The 18,208-nt window shown below is 32.0% G+C and overlaps 2 protein-coding genes across 2 annotated transcripts; one reads left to right on the top strand and one right to left on the bottom strand.

Annotated features, from left to right (window-relative positions):
• Nucleotides 1-149: 149 nt before the first annotated feature.
• On the bottom strand, nucleotides 150-7,426 carry LOC105648283 (P-loop containing nucleoside triphosphate hydrolases superfamily protein). Its single transcript, XM_012234625.4, has 7 exons — nucleotides 7,166-7,426; nucleotides 4,982-5,626; nucleotides 4,346-4,434; nucleotides 3,944-4,043; nucleotides 2,859-3,113; nucleotides 1,147-1,319; nucleotides 150-953 (listed from the first exon to the last, which is right to left on the bottom strand). The coding sequence occupies exons 1-7, from the start codon at nucleotides 7,313-7,315 to the stop codon at nucleotides 671-673; spliced, it is 1,695 nt and encodes a 564-aa protein (XP_012090015.1). The 5' UTR covers nucleotides 7,316-7,426; the 3' UTR covers nucleotides 150-670.
• Nucleotides 7,427-10,176: 2,750 nt separating this feature from the next.
• LOC105648292 (kelch repeat-containing protein At3g27220) lies at nucleotides 10,177-18,163 on the top strand. Its single transcript, XM_012234635.4, has 7 exons — nucleotides 10,177-10,730; nucleotides 11,507-11,716; nucleotides 12,669-12,898; nucleotides 14,399-14,569; nucleotides 15,421-15,526; nucleotides 17,446-17,652; nucleotides 17,764-18,163. Exons 1-7 carry the CDS (start codon nucleotides 10,527-10,529, stop codon nucleotides 17,932-17,934), a joined length of 1,299 nt encoding a protein of 432 aa, XP_012090025.1. The 5' UTR covers nucleotides 10,177-10,526; the 3' UTR covers nucleotides 17,935-18,163.
• Nucleotides 18,164-18,208: the final 45 nt, after the last annotated feature.

The raw sequence follows: 18,208 nt of genomic DNA, 5'->3' as shown, positions 1-18,208 counted from the left end.
GGCTATCATAGTCTAGAGATATTTTTGAATTTTCATATTTTGATGAAGACGTTTTAAAATAGCTCGATCAAAAGAGAAGTAAATAATTTAGTCACTGAATCAAATAATATTAGATAGACAACAAAATAACAATTGAAGGTTAGAACAGATTAAGAGATCAATGTCCAATTATATTCCATTATGCAACCTTCCCCCAAGTCATTCAACCTTAAATTACATTCCATCATTTTGCAATTGGGGCAAAGTACAATGCAAATTCTGAAAACTTGAGAAACACAAATAAATGATAAAGCAAGTAGAAAGATAGGAATACACACCCAACAGTGAACAGTCAATCTTTCTAACATGCTTCCTGATATGATATCCACCCAGAGAAATGAAAAATGACTGCTAAGTATTTTCAATCCCAACATCCATAATTTTCATTACCAACAATCACAGATTCTAGTTCAGTAGCTCACTATCCCAACTGTCGAAAAAAAGCATGACTCCCATTGCAGAGAAAACTCAACATCATCTGGTGTTGAGAAGATTTGAACTGAAAGTTTCAATTATCTGTTTCTGGCGTAGAAATCTCAGGCTATTGGAACAATGAGACCGAAACTGCAGTTAAAAAATTAGAATAACGAATAGGAAGAAACTTGAATTTCATGATTCTGACATGGATGTCTCAAGATTTCAATGTCCTAAGTGCTTCAGGCACGGGCTGCCCACATTGCTCAAGAATTTCAATCAGTGGTCCAGCAAGCATTGCATCTTCTTCAGTCAATAAGCTATGCAAAATTCCATGGATAGTGTACCGAGCCATTCTTGTGAGAATTTGTATATAATTGTCAATGGAGAGAACAAAATTTGGTAAAATTACAATCTCATAGACGCCTAAGTCAGACGTATCGATGTCCTGTGTATTTATCACAGAGACTGTAGGTTTCATTCTGCAATCCAAATCCGGGCTGAAAAATAGATAGAGAATAATGAGTTAAATAATAGAATATTTAATGTTGCGACATGCAAAGTAGCTTGCAGTAAAAGAGTTGCAGCTTAAGTCCCATGAGTTCAAAGTCAACAAGACCACACTAGATGATGACTTTGATCAATCTATGCAACACAAAATATTGTGGAAGATATCAGGTTGTATATACTGACCTGCTATCGACATCTGAAATATCATCATTCGATCCAGTTGAGACAGAATAACCATTTATTTCTAGGGCCTTAACTAAATCAGCAGACTTGCAATCTTTTCCAACTACATATAGCACCCTTAAATGTTGGGAGCATTGTTGATTATCATAAGCGCCACGCAAAACTTGGATGCTCTGTAAAAATTGTTGTTATCAATATTTTTTAAGGGAAGTGCTAGTTCAACAAAAAGTCGATGGACATCACATGGTTTTATTAACCAAATATAAGGGAGGAGGGAAAAGAAAGAATGAAATCTCATCAACACTAGTGCTGCTAGGATTTAATATTAACAAAAAAAGCCAAGAAGCTGTGCACTCAACAAGACAGATAGGAGTACTACAAACTATAAACATACGATTGTGACATAAATTTTTGAGATAATTCTCTCTTGCTTCCAACACCTGGAGACAAGCAGATAACATTTTCCATGACTGGCAATTATGATGAGAAGGGTGTGTTCTAAAATAAAATGGAACAAAAGAAAGAATCTGGAGAGATTTGTTGACATAGCATAACCACTTCCTTTTTTCAATTTCAACATGTTTCAAGGTTAAAGAAGAATTTCATCCATTACACTGTGGCAATTCCAAACCATGCTAGCTAAGAAATCTATATTTGCCTGAACAAGCTTAGTTCACCTAAAGTTCTATTATCAATGTGTATCATCATATGCAGTATACATGCTTTATTTGCTTGTCAGCCAAGTGATCAATATCCCTTGATCGCAAAGTTTTTCTTTATATGTCACAAGCAAGGACAAAGATATTTATGTTATGCAGTCCAATATCTCTTTATCACTTATCAGAAAAATATATCAAAACAACAAAAAGGAAGAGGGAGCAAAACCAAACTTTCCCACACTTATCTAAGAATCGAGGGAACAACCAAGCATTTTGACTAATTTATGTGATTGAATGAAAACAGTATTTCGCTTGACACATTTTTATTACATGCACAACCATTTCGTAAATAACTTGGTCTTTATGTTATTCTAACTTCAACATAAATCTGAATTTAGTTTATGTTCTTCTAACAAAATATGCCCTAATGTTTTCCTTAATTACAAAAATCCTCCATTTACAATTTTAGATACAAAATTATGAATTTGTTACCACATTTTAATCCCTGATTATTTAAATTAGATGGCACATTTCTCCATAAAATTTTAAAACAACAATCCCTCAAAATCTTGTATATTTCAACAATGGTAGTATAGGGATTGAAAATCCTAAATTCTGAACAGAAGGGACCAAAATATACATCAAGGCAAACCACAAGTTTCTTTAAAACACCCTAATCAGGTTGAATCAATCAATATTATAATATTTTTACATATCATCATAATCTCTCCACATGCAATTTATGATTCATCTTCTTATTCCTATTATTATTAATAACATGAACAGAGAAAACTAAATATGCCTCATGCATTGAGACTAACACCAAGCCTCAAGTATCGATTGAAGCACAACAAGATTACAGTTTTCTATCACAAGACAAAGTATCAAAAATAGGACGTAGTAAATATGGAATAAGACAGAACCAATGAGTATCCATGTTGTAAGAATTGAAAAACAAATGCAACATTATATATAGAATTTAGTAGCATACATTAAAATCCACACAGAGAATTGAACATGAAAAGTAGGCATCTAGATATTGCATTTACATACCTTTGAAAGTTTTTCTTCTTCAGAAGAGCACACATTAATGTTTTGGACAATGCATGCACTCTGACTGCAAATGGAATCATTAAGACACAATCTATGAATTGATCCCGTAAGAATATTTTGCAGAGCTGGAACACAAGCACTGCTAAAGAAATTGTTGAAAACCACGGTATTAGGATTTCCAGAAATACATTGCCTAATGGAATTTAAGATCCCAAGGGAACCATCTTGATAAAGAGAATCCAGTCCATCAACAACCTATCCATGCATAAAATAAATAAATCCAGATGAGATAATTGATCACATAACATACTATTAATGACAGTTCTGCAACCCAGAATATTGATGAAACCAACATAACCAAATACCATATCATTATCATCTTTGAACTTAAAAAACAGAACATATATTGAAGAGAACAACAGAGAAACATTTTCCAAATATTGAAAAACTTGTTAAAACCTCCACAAACACACATTTATTATTCTATCAATCACTGATAGTCAGCATGAATGATTATTACCACTAATCAACACCACCACAAGTTACCTGCCACTGTTGGCCACCACACCAACACAAGTAACAGGCAACTGCCACAACTTATCATTTCTATGCATCTTTTCTCATATTTAGCAATAACTTCTAAAATATAAAATTTTAATAAATCAAAAATATTTTCACAGGCTTATAAATTAAAAGTTCTAATATTTTTTGAACTATTAATATTGCAACCAAATGACAAAAAATGAATTGTTTGAAAAATATTTTCCAAGTAGAACATTTTCCTCAAAATATTTTCCAAATGCAAGTTTTTTTCCAAAAAAAAAAAAAAATGAAGCCTTAATCGCTTTATGTCCATCCATTGTAAAAGAAATTCAAAAAAAAAAAGGGTTTAATACTCACCCAGAAGCAAAAACCAACAATGCGTAAAGGAAAAAATTGAGATTATTTAACTATCATCATTATTTCCTTCTAAACTTTACAAGTGACTCCTTTTGCAAACTATCTATGAAGTGAGCAGGAAAGAGAAAGTATCTCAGATAAAGTACTAATGAAAATTTCTAATATATTTTCAGCTGATGTATTACCAAAAAGGAGACCCTGGATATATCAATGGCCTTCAAAGAAACAAGCTCCAAAAGTCTCTCAGGTGTGGACACAAGGAACTCAGGTTCACAACTCTTCAAGCTATATAAGAGGGGAAAACCATTTAGCGAGAGAAGGAAAATGATGAACTTCAATTGTTAAGAAAAGCAAATATGCATATACAGTTAATAGACATGATCAATGACTGAATGCGAAATGAATATGTAAATATATCATAAGCAAAGCAAGGATAGTTAGCAGGAAACTAAACAAAAATATACAATTGTGCATATGTAACCTGCACAAGCACAACTGCACAAGGCTCCAAGCATGCCCAAGCATGCACACACAAGAAATCAATCAGTCTGTAACAAACAACTAAACTAAAGGCAAGCTTGAATTACCCACGAATCTGGTGATCCAACGAAGCACCAGGATGCAAACTCACTGTATGTATGCCAAGATCTTTCAAAGGTTTGCACACCAAACGTACCTAGCATAATTTAGAAGATAAAAAATCAGAAAACATACATCCACAGGTTAGGCATAAAAGCAAGAACATTACCACTATCTTATATTGGCTAACAAATAAATAAGAAGTCCTAAACAAGTGACTACCACTTCATGTAAATGGCATAACAATATTATACATCTATAGGACTAATATTTAGATTGAGTTCAATGTATATTGTTTTCTCTTAAGTTGTGGCTGATACAACACAATTAAAAACAGTTAAACACAAGTGGAACAACATGAGTAACATGGCAAAACACGAACTGCCAGCCTAGGTAAAATGCTCAAGCAGCGACAAGAGATAAGCAGTAATATCCAGCTTAATGTAGTTCTTCAAGGGGTTATCAGGAAATAGGCCTAATAGTCCAAACATACATCAAGTATAAATAAATGAAGTGCCACTTCATAATGGACAGGTAATGGGCAAATAGCCATTGCACAATGAAACAAAAGAAGAACCTATTAAATTCAAGGAAACTTATAAATCACTAAATCAGAAGGAAATATCCTTAAAGACATGACTAACCTTGGCAGCTTTTTCTTGGGATGGTACAAGGAATAGAAGAAATGGACTAGCAAGTGATAGTCCTTCTTTCTCTTTTCTTGCAATAGTATCAGCAGCAATAGAAATGATCCATGCAATTTGCTCAATTGTACACAAAGATCCACTTGTCTCCAGTATGTCTTGTCCCATTGAAAAACATTTCAAAAATTCAACTCCCCAAGGGTTAACAAATAGAGGCTTGTCCTCATTGTTATAGGTACCCTCATGATGTAATGCTTTCTCTATTGCATTCAAGCATAAAATAAAAAACTTTGATGGACAGTCCGAGATTTCACAGGCCTGTTGTTCATGATTATAATCTTTCCCATCCAGCTGAATCATTTTATTTCTGTTGGCGATAGCATTCTTCTTCACCAAATTATTATTGGACTTTTTCATTTCACTCCTTAAATTCATAAACTTCTCATTTTTCTGTTCTAGATTGTTCATCTCTCTATTATTCCTGCTAGGGGTTTCCTTACTCAGAGAAGCCTTCTTTCCCCGAGTTAACGTTCTCTCTTTTACTTGAGGTGGAACAATCTTTTTTTTATCCTTTACTTTAAAATCCATTTTGCCATGCTGATCATTGAAAGGATCATCTGGAGTAGGAAGACTGAAACACATTCCCTGTTTCATGACAATAACATATGAAAAAGTGAAGAGACATCAAGAAGTATAATTTACAATGTTGATAACAAAAGCTACTGAAACAAACAAAATAATAGGAGAGAAAGTTTAAACTAAAAAGATAATTAATTTCCAAATTTCCAAAGTTAATATTATTCAATAATCCAGTCAAATTGTCTGAGAAAAATAACAATCCAGTCAAATAAAATGAGCTCTAAAAGTTTGACAATTGAGTATGACCGAAAATAGCAACATATCAGAATCAAGTAAGATGAAACAATGCAGATTAAAACTCATCTCAGTTTGGACCTGTATCAATCAATAGCATCAGCAACTACAGATGACTTAGTAAAACACTAACAACCAAGACAGTGATTACACCTGTTTAAAATTTGATTATCTTAAAATTCATTTAGAAAAGCTTATGACTGAGACAGTGACACTATTACATGTCTAGTATAACAACTTGGTATCATAACAAGCTAAGCACACAATTCAAAATATTGCCAAATTGTTTATCCAAAACATGAGATAACTTTAGTTTATTTATATAGTTATGAAAATCTTTCTCCAAACTTAGTGCAAAAGTTATTTTTTGATTCCTCTGTTATAGAGAAGGTTTCATAAGAGTATCTAAAAAGAAAAATGTACTCGTTACAAATTTTTGAAAGCAACAGATCTGATACAGAAGGTATGAGTTTTTATGAAGTGGAGAAAAAGGGAAGGAATGGAGGAGAAATTGGATTTGTTTCCTTTGACAAGGAAATGCAGAAAAAAGTGAAGGGAAATTCAGATAATTGTAATTGCTTTTAAAATTGGCAAGAAAGCAAGATAAATGAGGGAATGATTACTAAGTTTAAAATTTTAATTTTGATTTTAATGTTAGTTCAGGCTTCATATCAAAAGCTAAAAAGAAAGTGTTAGAACTGTAACTTAAGATATCTTATTATGTTTTGCATCAACATTAGCTAGTTCAGGAAACTCTGCGATAGCATAATCCAACCAACAGAAAAAGAACTTTATCAAGAAAAAAAATAGAAAAAAAAAATCACTACCAAAAAGCAGAATAACAAACTAAAACTCCGATGCCGTACAGACGAAAACTAGCTTTTTTTTTTTTTTTTTTTTTTTGTTGCTAAAACACAATGGATTGTGCTAATTGCAAAATAAAAGAAGCCCACACCTTGAACTCCCAGTTTTTTTCTGTTCTCTCTTGCTAATTACAAATGACACTAGCAATGCTCGAACTACATAAGAACCGATAATGCCACCATAAGAAAATTTGACCGCGCCAAAGCAATATAATTTATATTCGTGATTTAAAAACAACAAAAACAAGTCAATCCCACATCTCAATTCATTATTGTCCAATGACTTCAAACAACATTCTAAACCAATCTTCCCTTCTCCAACAAACGAGTAAAAAAACCAAAAAAAAAAAAAAAAAACTACAGACCAAACTCCAATTATGACCAGAAAGAAAATGAAATAATCAGTGGCAGTTAAACCAAAAAACCCAGTTGTATATGTCTAGTTTACCTGGCACATTCGACGTTTACCAGAGAGCCGGCGCTTCTTGGCGGCAATAATAGAAGCAACACGAGCTGAGACATTAGAGCTGTCTCTATTCAGTTTCTTTCGTTTTGCTTTGTTCTTCTTTCTCGTCACTGCATCATCCCCTTTTCCCATTTTTGCTATATTATTTGCGTACGTGCAGAGGGATAGGCAGTTCTATTGAGATGATCAGAGCCGCAGAGGTCGGCGGTTTCCAGCATTTCGTGCTTTATGTTTATGAGTGCGCCTAAAGTGCAAAAGAGTGGCGGTGTGGAGATTTTAGAAGAAGACTGTGGGCAAAAATGGCAATTCAGAAATATAGTTTTAAAAGCTTTTAGTTATAAGAATAAGACTTGATTTGCCAAATTCCCCGGGCCTTGGACTTGAACTAAAACTACAAACTGACTAATTTTTATCCAAAAAATAAATTATTTAATATATATAAGACATAATTAAAAAAATAATTAAATATTTAATTTAAATAGAATATGATTAAAAAATAATCAAACAAAAAATAATAAATATTTTTCTAACCAAATATTTCAATATAATCAAATCTTTTTCTGATTCTATAAGTTTTGTCAAATCAAATATTTGTTAAATTAGTTTTATATCAAATACTGTAAATTTTTATAATTATTATCATATTTTAAATACTTTTTTATTTTCTAATTGTAATTTTTTAAATATTTTTTATTAGTTAAAATTATAAAAAAAGTTTCTCTTAAAAAATTAGACATTTTTTTTTATACAAATTCAAGAGGCAAATTATACAAAAAATTAATTTTTGGATAAATTGTATATTGTATTCAAGTTCAGCCGCAAATTCAATCCTTAGTTCACGTCATAAGTTTAAATATGAGGTAAAACAAATTGAGAAGGAAAATAAATTCTTTTTTCTTGGCTTATTCGAAAATAAAGAAAATATGAGAGGAATAATATTATAAAAAGAAAATAAATCACGGAATCTATACATCATTATTTTTTTAATTGAGAGAAAATTTAAAAAAATAATTAAAATAATTATTTTATTTATAACAATTTTATCTCTATTTATTATACTTTTTTTTGTAAAAAATAAAAGTTAAACTTGTAATTTTATTATTTATAAAATCTTTTTTCTCTTTATTTTTATTCCAAATATCCAAACATTAAGGGTCTATTCAACAAAATTTGTTATTTTGGTATGTGTTAGCTATTTTAACAATTATCTATTTGTCTAGTTGTTTAAAGCAAAAATGTGCGGTAAAAATAATTATTTAATTAGCTGTTGAATTTAAAATAATAAAAAAAAATATTAAAATATTGAATTATAATTTTAACTTGACTATAGAAGAGAATTCAATATAATAAAAAATAGCTGATTAAATAATGTTTATTTCTCTATCAAGATAATGTCAAATAAAGCTTTCACCTTATTTTTCTATCAAAAGAATGTCAAAACAAATGTTATAGGAGTGTAAATAAAAGGATGTATCGTTGCGGTGCCATAGCAATCAGGCTTTGGACTAACTGAGCAAGAGATTTACGCAGAGATTTATACATACAGTTGGAAACGAGGCAATTGAAATAACAAAAGAATTTTAAATTAAGAGGAGGATTATCAACAAATTTTCAATCAAAAAAAGTGAAATGATAAACGTTAGATGGGATAGAGTTTGAATAAACGCTATATTATCCATTAAAATTTGTTTTGTAAACTATCTCGCCGAACAAAATAATACACCAAAATGGTATTTCGGCGTAGTCAAAACTCTAAAAGTTCCTTTAAATGCTTTTGTCGAACAAAGCCTAAGGGTAAAAATGTTATTCCTCGAAAAAAAAAAAGTAAAAAAATGCTTTTATAATATGCATTAAAAGTATTTATTTATAAATGACCAAATGCATAAACTATGCAGTTCGGTTTTAAAATTATTGTATTGAATATGTCTGTTTTAAACAACTATATAAATAATTAATGAGCAATAACCAATAATAATATAGTAATTTAGTGTTTAATCTAGGTCGAAATACTCTTTTTTTTTTTTTTTTTTAAAGCATATTCAATGATAACGTGAATTGTGGTTGAATGTCTATAGAAGTTCAATTTTAAAAATATCTTTCTGATGTACTAAATATGAATCATGTTCCATTCTTTTCTTACTTGAGTCCACAACTTAATAGTCAACAAATCATTGTAAAACAATAAATATTTACATTGTCTAAATGTCTATACTGTCTAAGAGACCATCTAGAAATAAAAGGTGTGTTAGACAATGTCTATTTTTTTTCACATATCAGTTTGACATACCGAGTAGACATTAGCAGTGGAGAATAATAATTTTTAAAAAATCTTTTTAGTTTTTTGATGCGGCAATTAAATAAAAGCAATTCATGTTAGTATTGAAAATGCTCTTACAACTCTTTTGTTTAATTAGCCGCTAACTAAATATTAAATGAAAAATGAAGTTTCGTAATTTACCTACTCAAATAATATAAATAACAAAGATAGTAAGATAAATTATATTAATAGTCACCTAATTTCATACATAATCTTATAATTTTTGTTTTAAAAGAAGTTCACTTTCCAAAATCAATGTGATACTAAAAGTCAAATAATTCATTAAAAAAGAAAAATAGTTTCGCCTAATGCATTAATTTGTAATTAATATACACATTAACTAATTTATTTAACAAATAATACCATTTACATTAAATAAATAAGTTTAAAAAATATATAAAGAAAAAATTTTCACTTTCCCATTTTTATTTTATAGAAATTTCTTTCTTATATTTCTTCTCTTTCTTTTATTGGTAATCTTTTTTTTTTTTTTTTTGTTATATATAGTTTTTATTGTCGTATTATCATTGTCGAATTTTGGTAGGTGACCATCTATTGAAAAAAAAAAGATCTAATCGAATTTGTTTGCAAATTGAAGGATTAAATCGAATATTTACCTTAATTACCAATCAAATCAATATTTCAAAAAAAAAAAAAAAAAAAAAGAACAAGGCTTTAGTGTCTTCCTCCTCGCTGCCAGCTCAACTCTCTTGCTCTCACAAAATCTGCAAATCTTCCCTTTCTCTTTTATTGTCTCTCTCTACAATTGCACTTAAATTGAGTTCCCAAAGAAGTGAGCCACTATCTCAATTCTTTGTTTGCTTGCCGAGAAACTGCAAGAGAATCAATTCATCGATCTTGATCTATATTGGTTTACTGTTTTTTATTCTCTGTTTTTTCCCCTATAGTTAGTTCAGTGTATTTAAGCTTTTATTGACATTGCTTAGTTCACTTCCTTCTTCGTATAATTCGTGGAGGGATATATATACATACAAAGACGAAGTGTGATATTGATAGTGACATGAGATGGTACGCGCACCAGGGAAGCAGAAATCAACGAAGCTGTTGTTAGCTTGCGTTGGATTGTTAGGGTTTGGAGTTATTGCTAATTATTTGTGGGCTTCTTCTCCTCGTTTCTCCAATTGGGTTGCTGTTGATAATTCTGTTACCGAATTAATTATCCCCAGAAAGGAAGATCCAGTTCAGGATACTAAATCCCCACCTGTTAAGGTATATGCCTTTGCATTTTTCTTTAACAAGTTTTAAGAGGAAATTCTGAAAAGTGAAAAGAGTGGCTTGTTCATATCATATTTGGTATAAACAAAAAGCATCATTTAAAATTCTACATTTTTAATTCTACGGAATTAGTTATAGTTGAGCTGAATTCTACCAGAAAAATTGCAGAATGGATCGTAAACTAACAAGGTTCCTAGCTAGTTAGGCTGCGAATTTGACATGCATTCCATATGTAAAACATAACAGACCAAACATAAGACTTCATTAATGGATCAATCTTCTTTTTTATGAAATTCGATCGCTAATCAAATAAGTTCTTGTTAATTTATTTCAAACGCAATGTAATTCTGCTTCCATTAATCGCAACCAAGTTAACTAACGTAATAATGTGGTTCACTCAACTTAATTATATTGGCTTTGTTATTCTGTATATTACCAGATCATTGCTCTTAGTGTTATTACTTTTCACTCTGTATATTTGTTCATCTAATTTCTTGCAAAGATATAAATCTAATTAGGATTATGGACCCTGAAATTTTTATGATTTGGGTTTCAAGGGAATTGTGAGGGCCTTTTGATGGTAGTCGATGAGTTGATTGCAGTTGCTATGTCTTTACTTCTTATCTCAGAAAAACAATCTGATGCTTATTTGCTTTGTGTCTACATTGAACTTGTGCTAGATATTTCAGTTTATCATAATCATAGCATGTCTGAAAATGCAATTTTGTTTTAGACTTTAGAATAAACCATGAATTCATGTGATATATTAGGCAGAAGCTCACAAAGAAAAGAAGAAGAAGAATGACAATGGTGAGAAGGACGTTCCTGGAAGATTCCTATCAGCAACATTTGCTGATTTGCCTGCACCAGAATTAAAATGGGAGAAAATGGCTGCTGCACCTGTGCCGCGCCTCGATGGGGCTGCCATACAGATTAAGAATCTTTTATACGTGTTTGCTGGATATGGAACAATTGATTATGTGAGAACCTTTTCTGGTTTGTCTAGTATTGCTCTTCTTCATGGTTGATTTAATTGCTAGAGTAATTTGCTCAATGCTTCTTAATTCCATTTAAACAAAGAAGAAGAAAAGTGGTGCAGCAAAATTACCCTCATTCTAAATTAAGTTAGACAGGAAAAGAGAATATTGAAAAGAGAGGACAAAGAGACTGAAATTTCGACCAGATTAATAGAAATACTTAATAACCAAAAAATTATAAAATTGCTACACTAGCATGTGCTACATTAGCGAGAACAGTAAAACTAAAATTCTAGACTTCTATTCTTGCATCAAAAAGTTAAGAAAGAGTTCATTTTATTTACAAAAAAAAAAAAAAAAAAATATTGGGGGGTTTGTTAATAATTCAATTCTGTTTGGTGTACACCCTATGTTAATACCAAGACTTCAATTGAACATTACATTTGAAACAAATGAAAAATTAAATTTAATATTTCTTCACTTGACATGCCCTTATAATTACATTCATTGACAGTGAGAAAATGATTGTGTCTTGCTTTAAATTGGTTTAATTAATTTTGTGATTTAGGTGGTTTGGAATTCACTTTCAAGCTCAATTAGTGAGGAGAACAAAAATTTTGAGAAACTCAGGCTTGAATTAGTTGAATTTTGGATAGGTTGTGGATAAGGTGGATTGAGACTTTTATTATTCTCATTTTCAGTGTTCCAAATAAGCTCATACTAAAAGCTAGATCACAATTCGAGATTCGTTGTTTATCTGTCCATGAACTTCTTTTCTCTTGAACTCGTCTAATTTCAATTAACTGTTTCAATTATTTAAGTACATAGGAACGCGTTATTTATAAATTGTTTTGTCCAGTGGATCATATGTTGAATGATCTTTCCAGTATTAATTAGTTGATTTAATAGAATTATATTGCTGTTGTTTTCTTTTTGTTTTCCATATATCTAACAGGTGCATTCACACGTCGATATTTACAATTTTTCGGATAACACATGGGGAGGGAGATTTGATATGCCGAAAGAAATGGCACATTCACACTTGGGAATGGTGACAGATGGTAGATACATTTATGTTGTTACAGGACAATATGGTCCACAATGCAGAGGCCCTACAGCCCGTACGTTTGTTTTAGATACTGTGACAAAGCAATGGCGGGACATGCCACCCCTTCCAGTTCCTCGGTATGTGCTTGTATAAAACTAGATAGAAATGAATTATATGTTATTAATGAATAACATTGGTTGAACTAGTGAACTTCACTTGTTTGTAATTTTTTCTTTGAGAATAAATTAGCTTTACGCAAAATGTTCCTTTTTTATAGTTTAGGATTGTGTGGTCTGTTGATAATATACCTATAGGCTATAGCCTATATCCTTCATATGTCATTTTCAGTGCTCTGTAAACACATGCTCTATTTTCATTGCATTTGTTGCATATAAACAGAACTCTCGCATCTGGTTGCTTTGATTGGATGGTTTTGGGTACCGATGATTCACACAGTAGTTCACATGTAAATCCTTCCACTTTTCTTTCTTTTCTTTCTTTTGTTTGTGTGTTTTTGTGTGTGTGCGCGCGCGCTAACACGTGAGTTCGGTATTCCATGATGTTGGAAAATATGAAAGAACGGCGTTTTGAATTTCTCAAAAACGTACAGCACAAGCTTAAACATTAATATAACGAAAAGAGGCTGGAAAGGAGAGAATTCAAACTCTGACCTCAGAATTCATAAATTGCAGAAACAGAAGATAGATTGTTTTTTTTTTCTTTTTTTCTCTTCATTTTCATCACTCTCTTTTCCTCACTTCTATTGTTAGACACTTCTTTTGTTACAGCATATCCCTTATAGAGAGATGTATAGACAGAAAAGGTTATCTAGTCAATAACAACTCTTACCTAACAAGACATCTAACCTTGCTATCTTCCAATAAACAAGGACTTCGTTCCTTCTTAACTAACACAGGTTATAACAGTAAAATATCTCAGCAAAATCTCACTTCTACAATGCATGATTCTAAGATACTAACTTCAGAAATTCTATGGACAGGCCTATTTTTCAGTCATTGTTATTTTATTTTCATATGGCAGCATTTACTATCTCCCTCCCTCCCTCCCTCCTTGCACTTTTGGTTTTTCTTGATTTATTACAGTTATTTTGGTTGTTAGTAGCATTTATTGATGTCTAAATGTCTAAGATGTTGAGCTGTAACTTCTGAGACAAAAATATCTCTTGTTATTATTCGTATGATTGATTTGCAAGAGTGGTTATCCAATGTTCAAATCAAATTATACAAAAACTGATAGTAGCAGAATAATTTATTGGAAATTATATGCGGCTGAGCTGAATAAGTCCTACTTCCAAACTAATTACGGTGAGCTATATGGATCCATTTCCTCGTCAGGAAGCAAAGAATTCTGTTACGAGTTAAAATCCTAACTGGAGAATGTTGTTAGTCTGAGAATAAAGTGATTGAAAGAGATCACAAGAAAGAGAGAAATAGGAGAGCTGAGAGAATTCTGGAAGAATCCAATTTATTTCTTTTATATTTGATTATGTACAGCTTATACTTGCTTTTATATTTTGAATTAAATATTAAGAAAAGGCAACCAACAACCATAACAAGCTAATGAACATTTAATTTTAATTGACTTTTTGGTGAAGTGTTAACTATACTCTTTCTCAGGTATGCACCAGCTACTACACTATGGAGAGGTAGGCTTCATGTGATGGGTGGCAGCAAGGAAAATCGACACACTCCAGGATTGGAGCATTGGAGTCTTGCTGTAAAGGATGGCCAAGCATTAGAAAAAGAGTGGAGGACAGAGATACCAATACCCCGTGGAGGTCCTCATAGGTTTGTGGACTGAACTACATTATGAGTAAAGTCTGACTGTATCTTTCTATTGCATCAGTAAATATAGGTAGCTAATTATGCATTCTGATTTGGAACATTTGTCGATAGGTAATTATGCTTTTAGCTTATAAATATTACATTTTATCACTTCCTTTATTCTAGTATTGACTGGCCATAGTTTGGAACCTTCCCAAGGAAACAATCATGAAATAGTTTAAAATGCAATTTTGTTCGTTCTTTTTATTGTTATGATTTTTTAGACATGGTCTGCCAAACATTAAAAACATGCCTTCTTTTCTAATCCTGAAGGGGGAGGTACACACACACATTTTCTCCCTCCTTCTCTCTCTCTCCTCTTTAGAATTTGATGCATAATTATTGCATTATTGCTCACTTAAACTCTCAAAAATTACAATGTTCTTTTGTTGAGAACATATTGGTGGCATTCTAGTTAAATGCTCTTCTCCGCTCTTCTTTAACTTGTCTCTTTGTCATCCCGTGGCTTACTTCAACATTTTTGGGTTGTGTGACTTTCATATCTTGCCCACTCCTACCTGCAGCTCTTTTTAATGCTTATTATACAGTCTAGGTAGATTTTTGGGTTGATAATAGGGCTTCTTGAATTTATCCCAAATGAAAAGTCCAGGGTTCATAAATTCAATCAGATGTACATAGAATTTAACAAGTTCAGTAAGCAAAATTTGAATGTATAACTTATTGAAATTTTATATTGCCTGATTCCATGTGAATGTTTCCTATTTTGGCAAATAAAATTAGCATCTTTCAAATTTTGGTTGGTGTTGCAAAAATGTTTTATGCTTTCATTTTCTTAAAAAAATAACTTTGTGCAGGGCTTGTCTTGTGGTTAATGATAGACTTCTTGTCATTGGTGGTCAAGAAGGTGATTTTATGGCCAAACCTGGATCACCTATCTTCAAGTGCTCTCGCAGGAATGAGGTAAGCTGACTAGTATTTTTCGTTTATTTTTTGTTAGGTTTGCATCAACATTTTACAGAAATTTCTTTCTCCATTACGGTATGTGCAAACCTTCTCTTATTCTTCCCTTGTTAAGCTATTTAAGTGATTTTTCTTGGTTTTATTCATGTTTAACAGGGTGTTTCTAGTGTTTAAGCATCTAGGCTTATAAGCGTCAAATTAGCAGTGTATAGATTCTATTGGAAATGAAAAATGCTTATTTTCTTGAGGAAAATCAAGATTCCCACACATACCATTGATGGAGGTTGATAATGTAAAAGGAATCAGAGACCTCATGAAAGCTGGGGGGTGAATAAAGGAGGAGAGGAGAATGGTTTTGTACTTTTGTCATAGTTGTTATAGGCCAAGGCACACTAAGGGCAAAGGGGGTTGGAGCCTAGTTGCAAAGTGCAATCATACACCTTTGAAATGTGAGGTGCAAAAGAAATAAATTTGCTACAAAATTCAAAATTAGTATCAGACAATCATAAGAAACCAAACTAAATTCAAAATTAGTATCGTACTTCCTTCTTTTTAGGCTTAAGAAGCTTGTGTTTTTGTAGGATCTCTTTTGAAATTATTGTTGCTAGAATTACTAGAATTCATATTCCATAACAAGGCAAAGGAATAAGAGAAAAAGGATGAAGGACACGAACATTGAAATCCATATTTGAGACCCCCCAAAAAAAATTGCAAGTCACTATCTCCTTATGAGGAAGGGACAACTTATTTTAGGCTCTTAGAAATCTGTTGGGGAAGGTAAGGAGGAAATAGAAATAGGTGATCAATAGGGAAAGAAAAAAGATGAGAGAGGAAGAGTCAAATAACTTGGGGCTTTATTTATTGATTGATTTATTTATTTATAATCTTTCATCACCACTTTATTGATTTCTATGGTGTAAAATTTTTTGTGAATTATGAAAAATCTGCTTTAAATTTTCTTTTTTTAAAATACCTTTGGACTTGCATTTCGGGGATTGGGGCAAATATGCTTTTAAGATAATCAATTGTGCCTAATAGATAAGCTTCTAGCCACTCTTTGTATCAAATGTTCAATCGAGACATTTTTTTTATCTTCAACTAATTCAAGGACTTTTATTTTGATACAAATTAGCTGTCAATTGCCTTACGCTGTTGTCAAAGCAAAATTATTTTGATTATATTGATGTTGAAGGCAAACAAAATTAAATACTTCATATATTTTTATCTTTTTCCCTTCCCCAAAATGGTATTTAATGATCCAAAGAAAAAAAAAAAGGAGCTTATTTGATGGAATTCGCTATAGGTAGATGGGTCAGCTTTTGTCTTCAAATCCTCTTTCCAGTTGAGTTTTCTTCCTTTGGTCTTCTTTTCCCAGTGAAAAATTTAAATGAGGAGAAAAGACATAGGCCTTGAACATCTTGCCTAATATATGCTAGTTCACTTCAGCTTGTACTTCAGTGCTGAGTGCTGACATAGTGAAGTTACCAAGGACTAGACGTGTCAAGGTTAGGAGGTGGAATGGCACCTAGCAGACTCATTTCTGATGCTGGCCGCCTAATGGCAGACAAGATCTAGCCCACTTTTGATGCTGTCCCAATGGCAGGCAAGATGTAGTGCAGAATTCATGGAGGTGGATGTGGTGGCATTCACGGAACACACACACACACGAACAAAGAGAGCAAGCACAAAGTGAGAGGGAAAAAAAAAGCAAGACCGAAATTTCACATGGTTCAACAATGTGCCTGCATCCACAGAGTTTACCTATGTCTTTCACTATGATCCCTGTCTGAAGTCCTCCCAATTCATGGGCTGCCTGATTTAGTTATAAAGCGGTGTTGCGTTCATGTCATAGCTGTGTGAAATTTTAAAATCTCTCCCTTGTCTGATATATATGATAATTAGCCTTCTTATGGTTTCAGGTAGTATTTGATGATGTCTACATGTTGGATGATGATATGAAGTGGAAAACTTTACCTCCTATGCCAAAGCCTGATTCTCACATTGAATTTGCATGGGCGGTCGTTAATAATTCCATTGTTATTGCCGGAGGCACCACAGAGAAGCATCCTATAACTAAAAGGATGGTCCTAGTTGGGGAAGTCTTCCAGTTTAACTTGGGCACTCTGGTAAGAATTCTCTCTTTTAGAACTTACACGAATGTGTACTATTGCTATCGATATATCGTACTTGTATGTAAAACTGTTTTACATGATATGTGATAAATTAATGTGTTGCAGAAGTGGTCAGTCATCGGAAAACTTCCTTATCGAGTGAAAACTACACTAGTTGGATTTTGGAATGGATGGTTGTATTTTACCTCTGGACAACGAGACAAAGGTCCAGATGATCCGGCTCCTAGGAAGGTCATTGGAGATATGTGGAGAACAAAATTGAAATTGAACCCATAATCTGAATTATCATTATTAATATAATTCTTTGATAGTTATTCAATCCTTCCTCATTTTTTGTCTTTGTATCTGATGAAATATTTGTTGTTGTAGCATTTGTTATCTTTGTGAAATGTCTTTCTTTTTTCCAAGTAAAGGAATGAGGGGTGTATAGATTACATCTTCCCCATTTCCTTGTATAACATTCAAAATACACGCTGGAGTAACATGAAATTAGAGTTTTTCGATATATCTACTGCAGACTAAGAAAAAAAAAAAAAAACTAATTTCTTTT

The sequence above is a fragment of the Jatropha curcas genome, chromosome 6, assembly GCF_041381405.1.
Source record: "Jatropha curcas cultivar XTBG-Jc1 chromosome 6, XTBG_Jcur_1.0, whole genome shotgun sequence".
Lineage (NCBI taxonomy): Eukaryota > Viridiplantae > Streptophyta > Magnoliopsida > Malpighiales > Euphorbiaceae > Jatropha > Jatropha curcas.
Note: the sequence above shows the minus strand (reverse complement) of the source record. Positions and strands in the feature narration are given on the sequence as shown.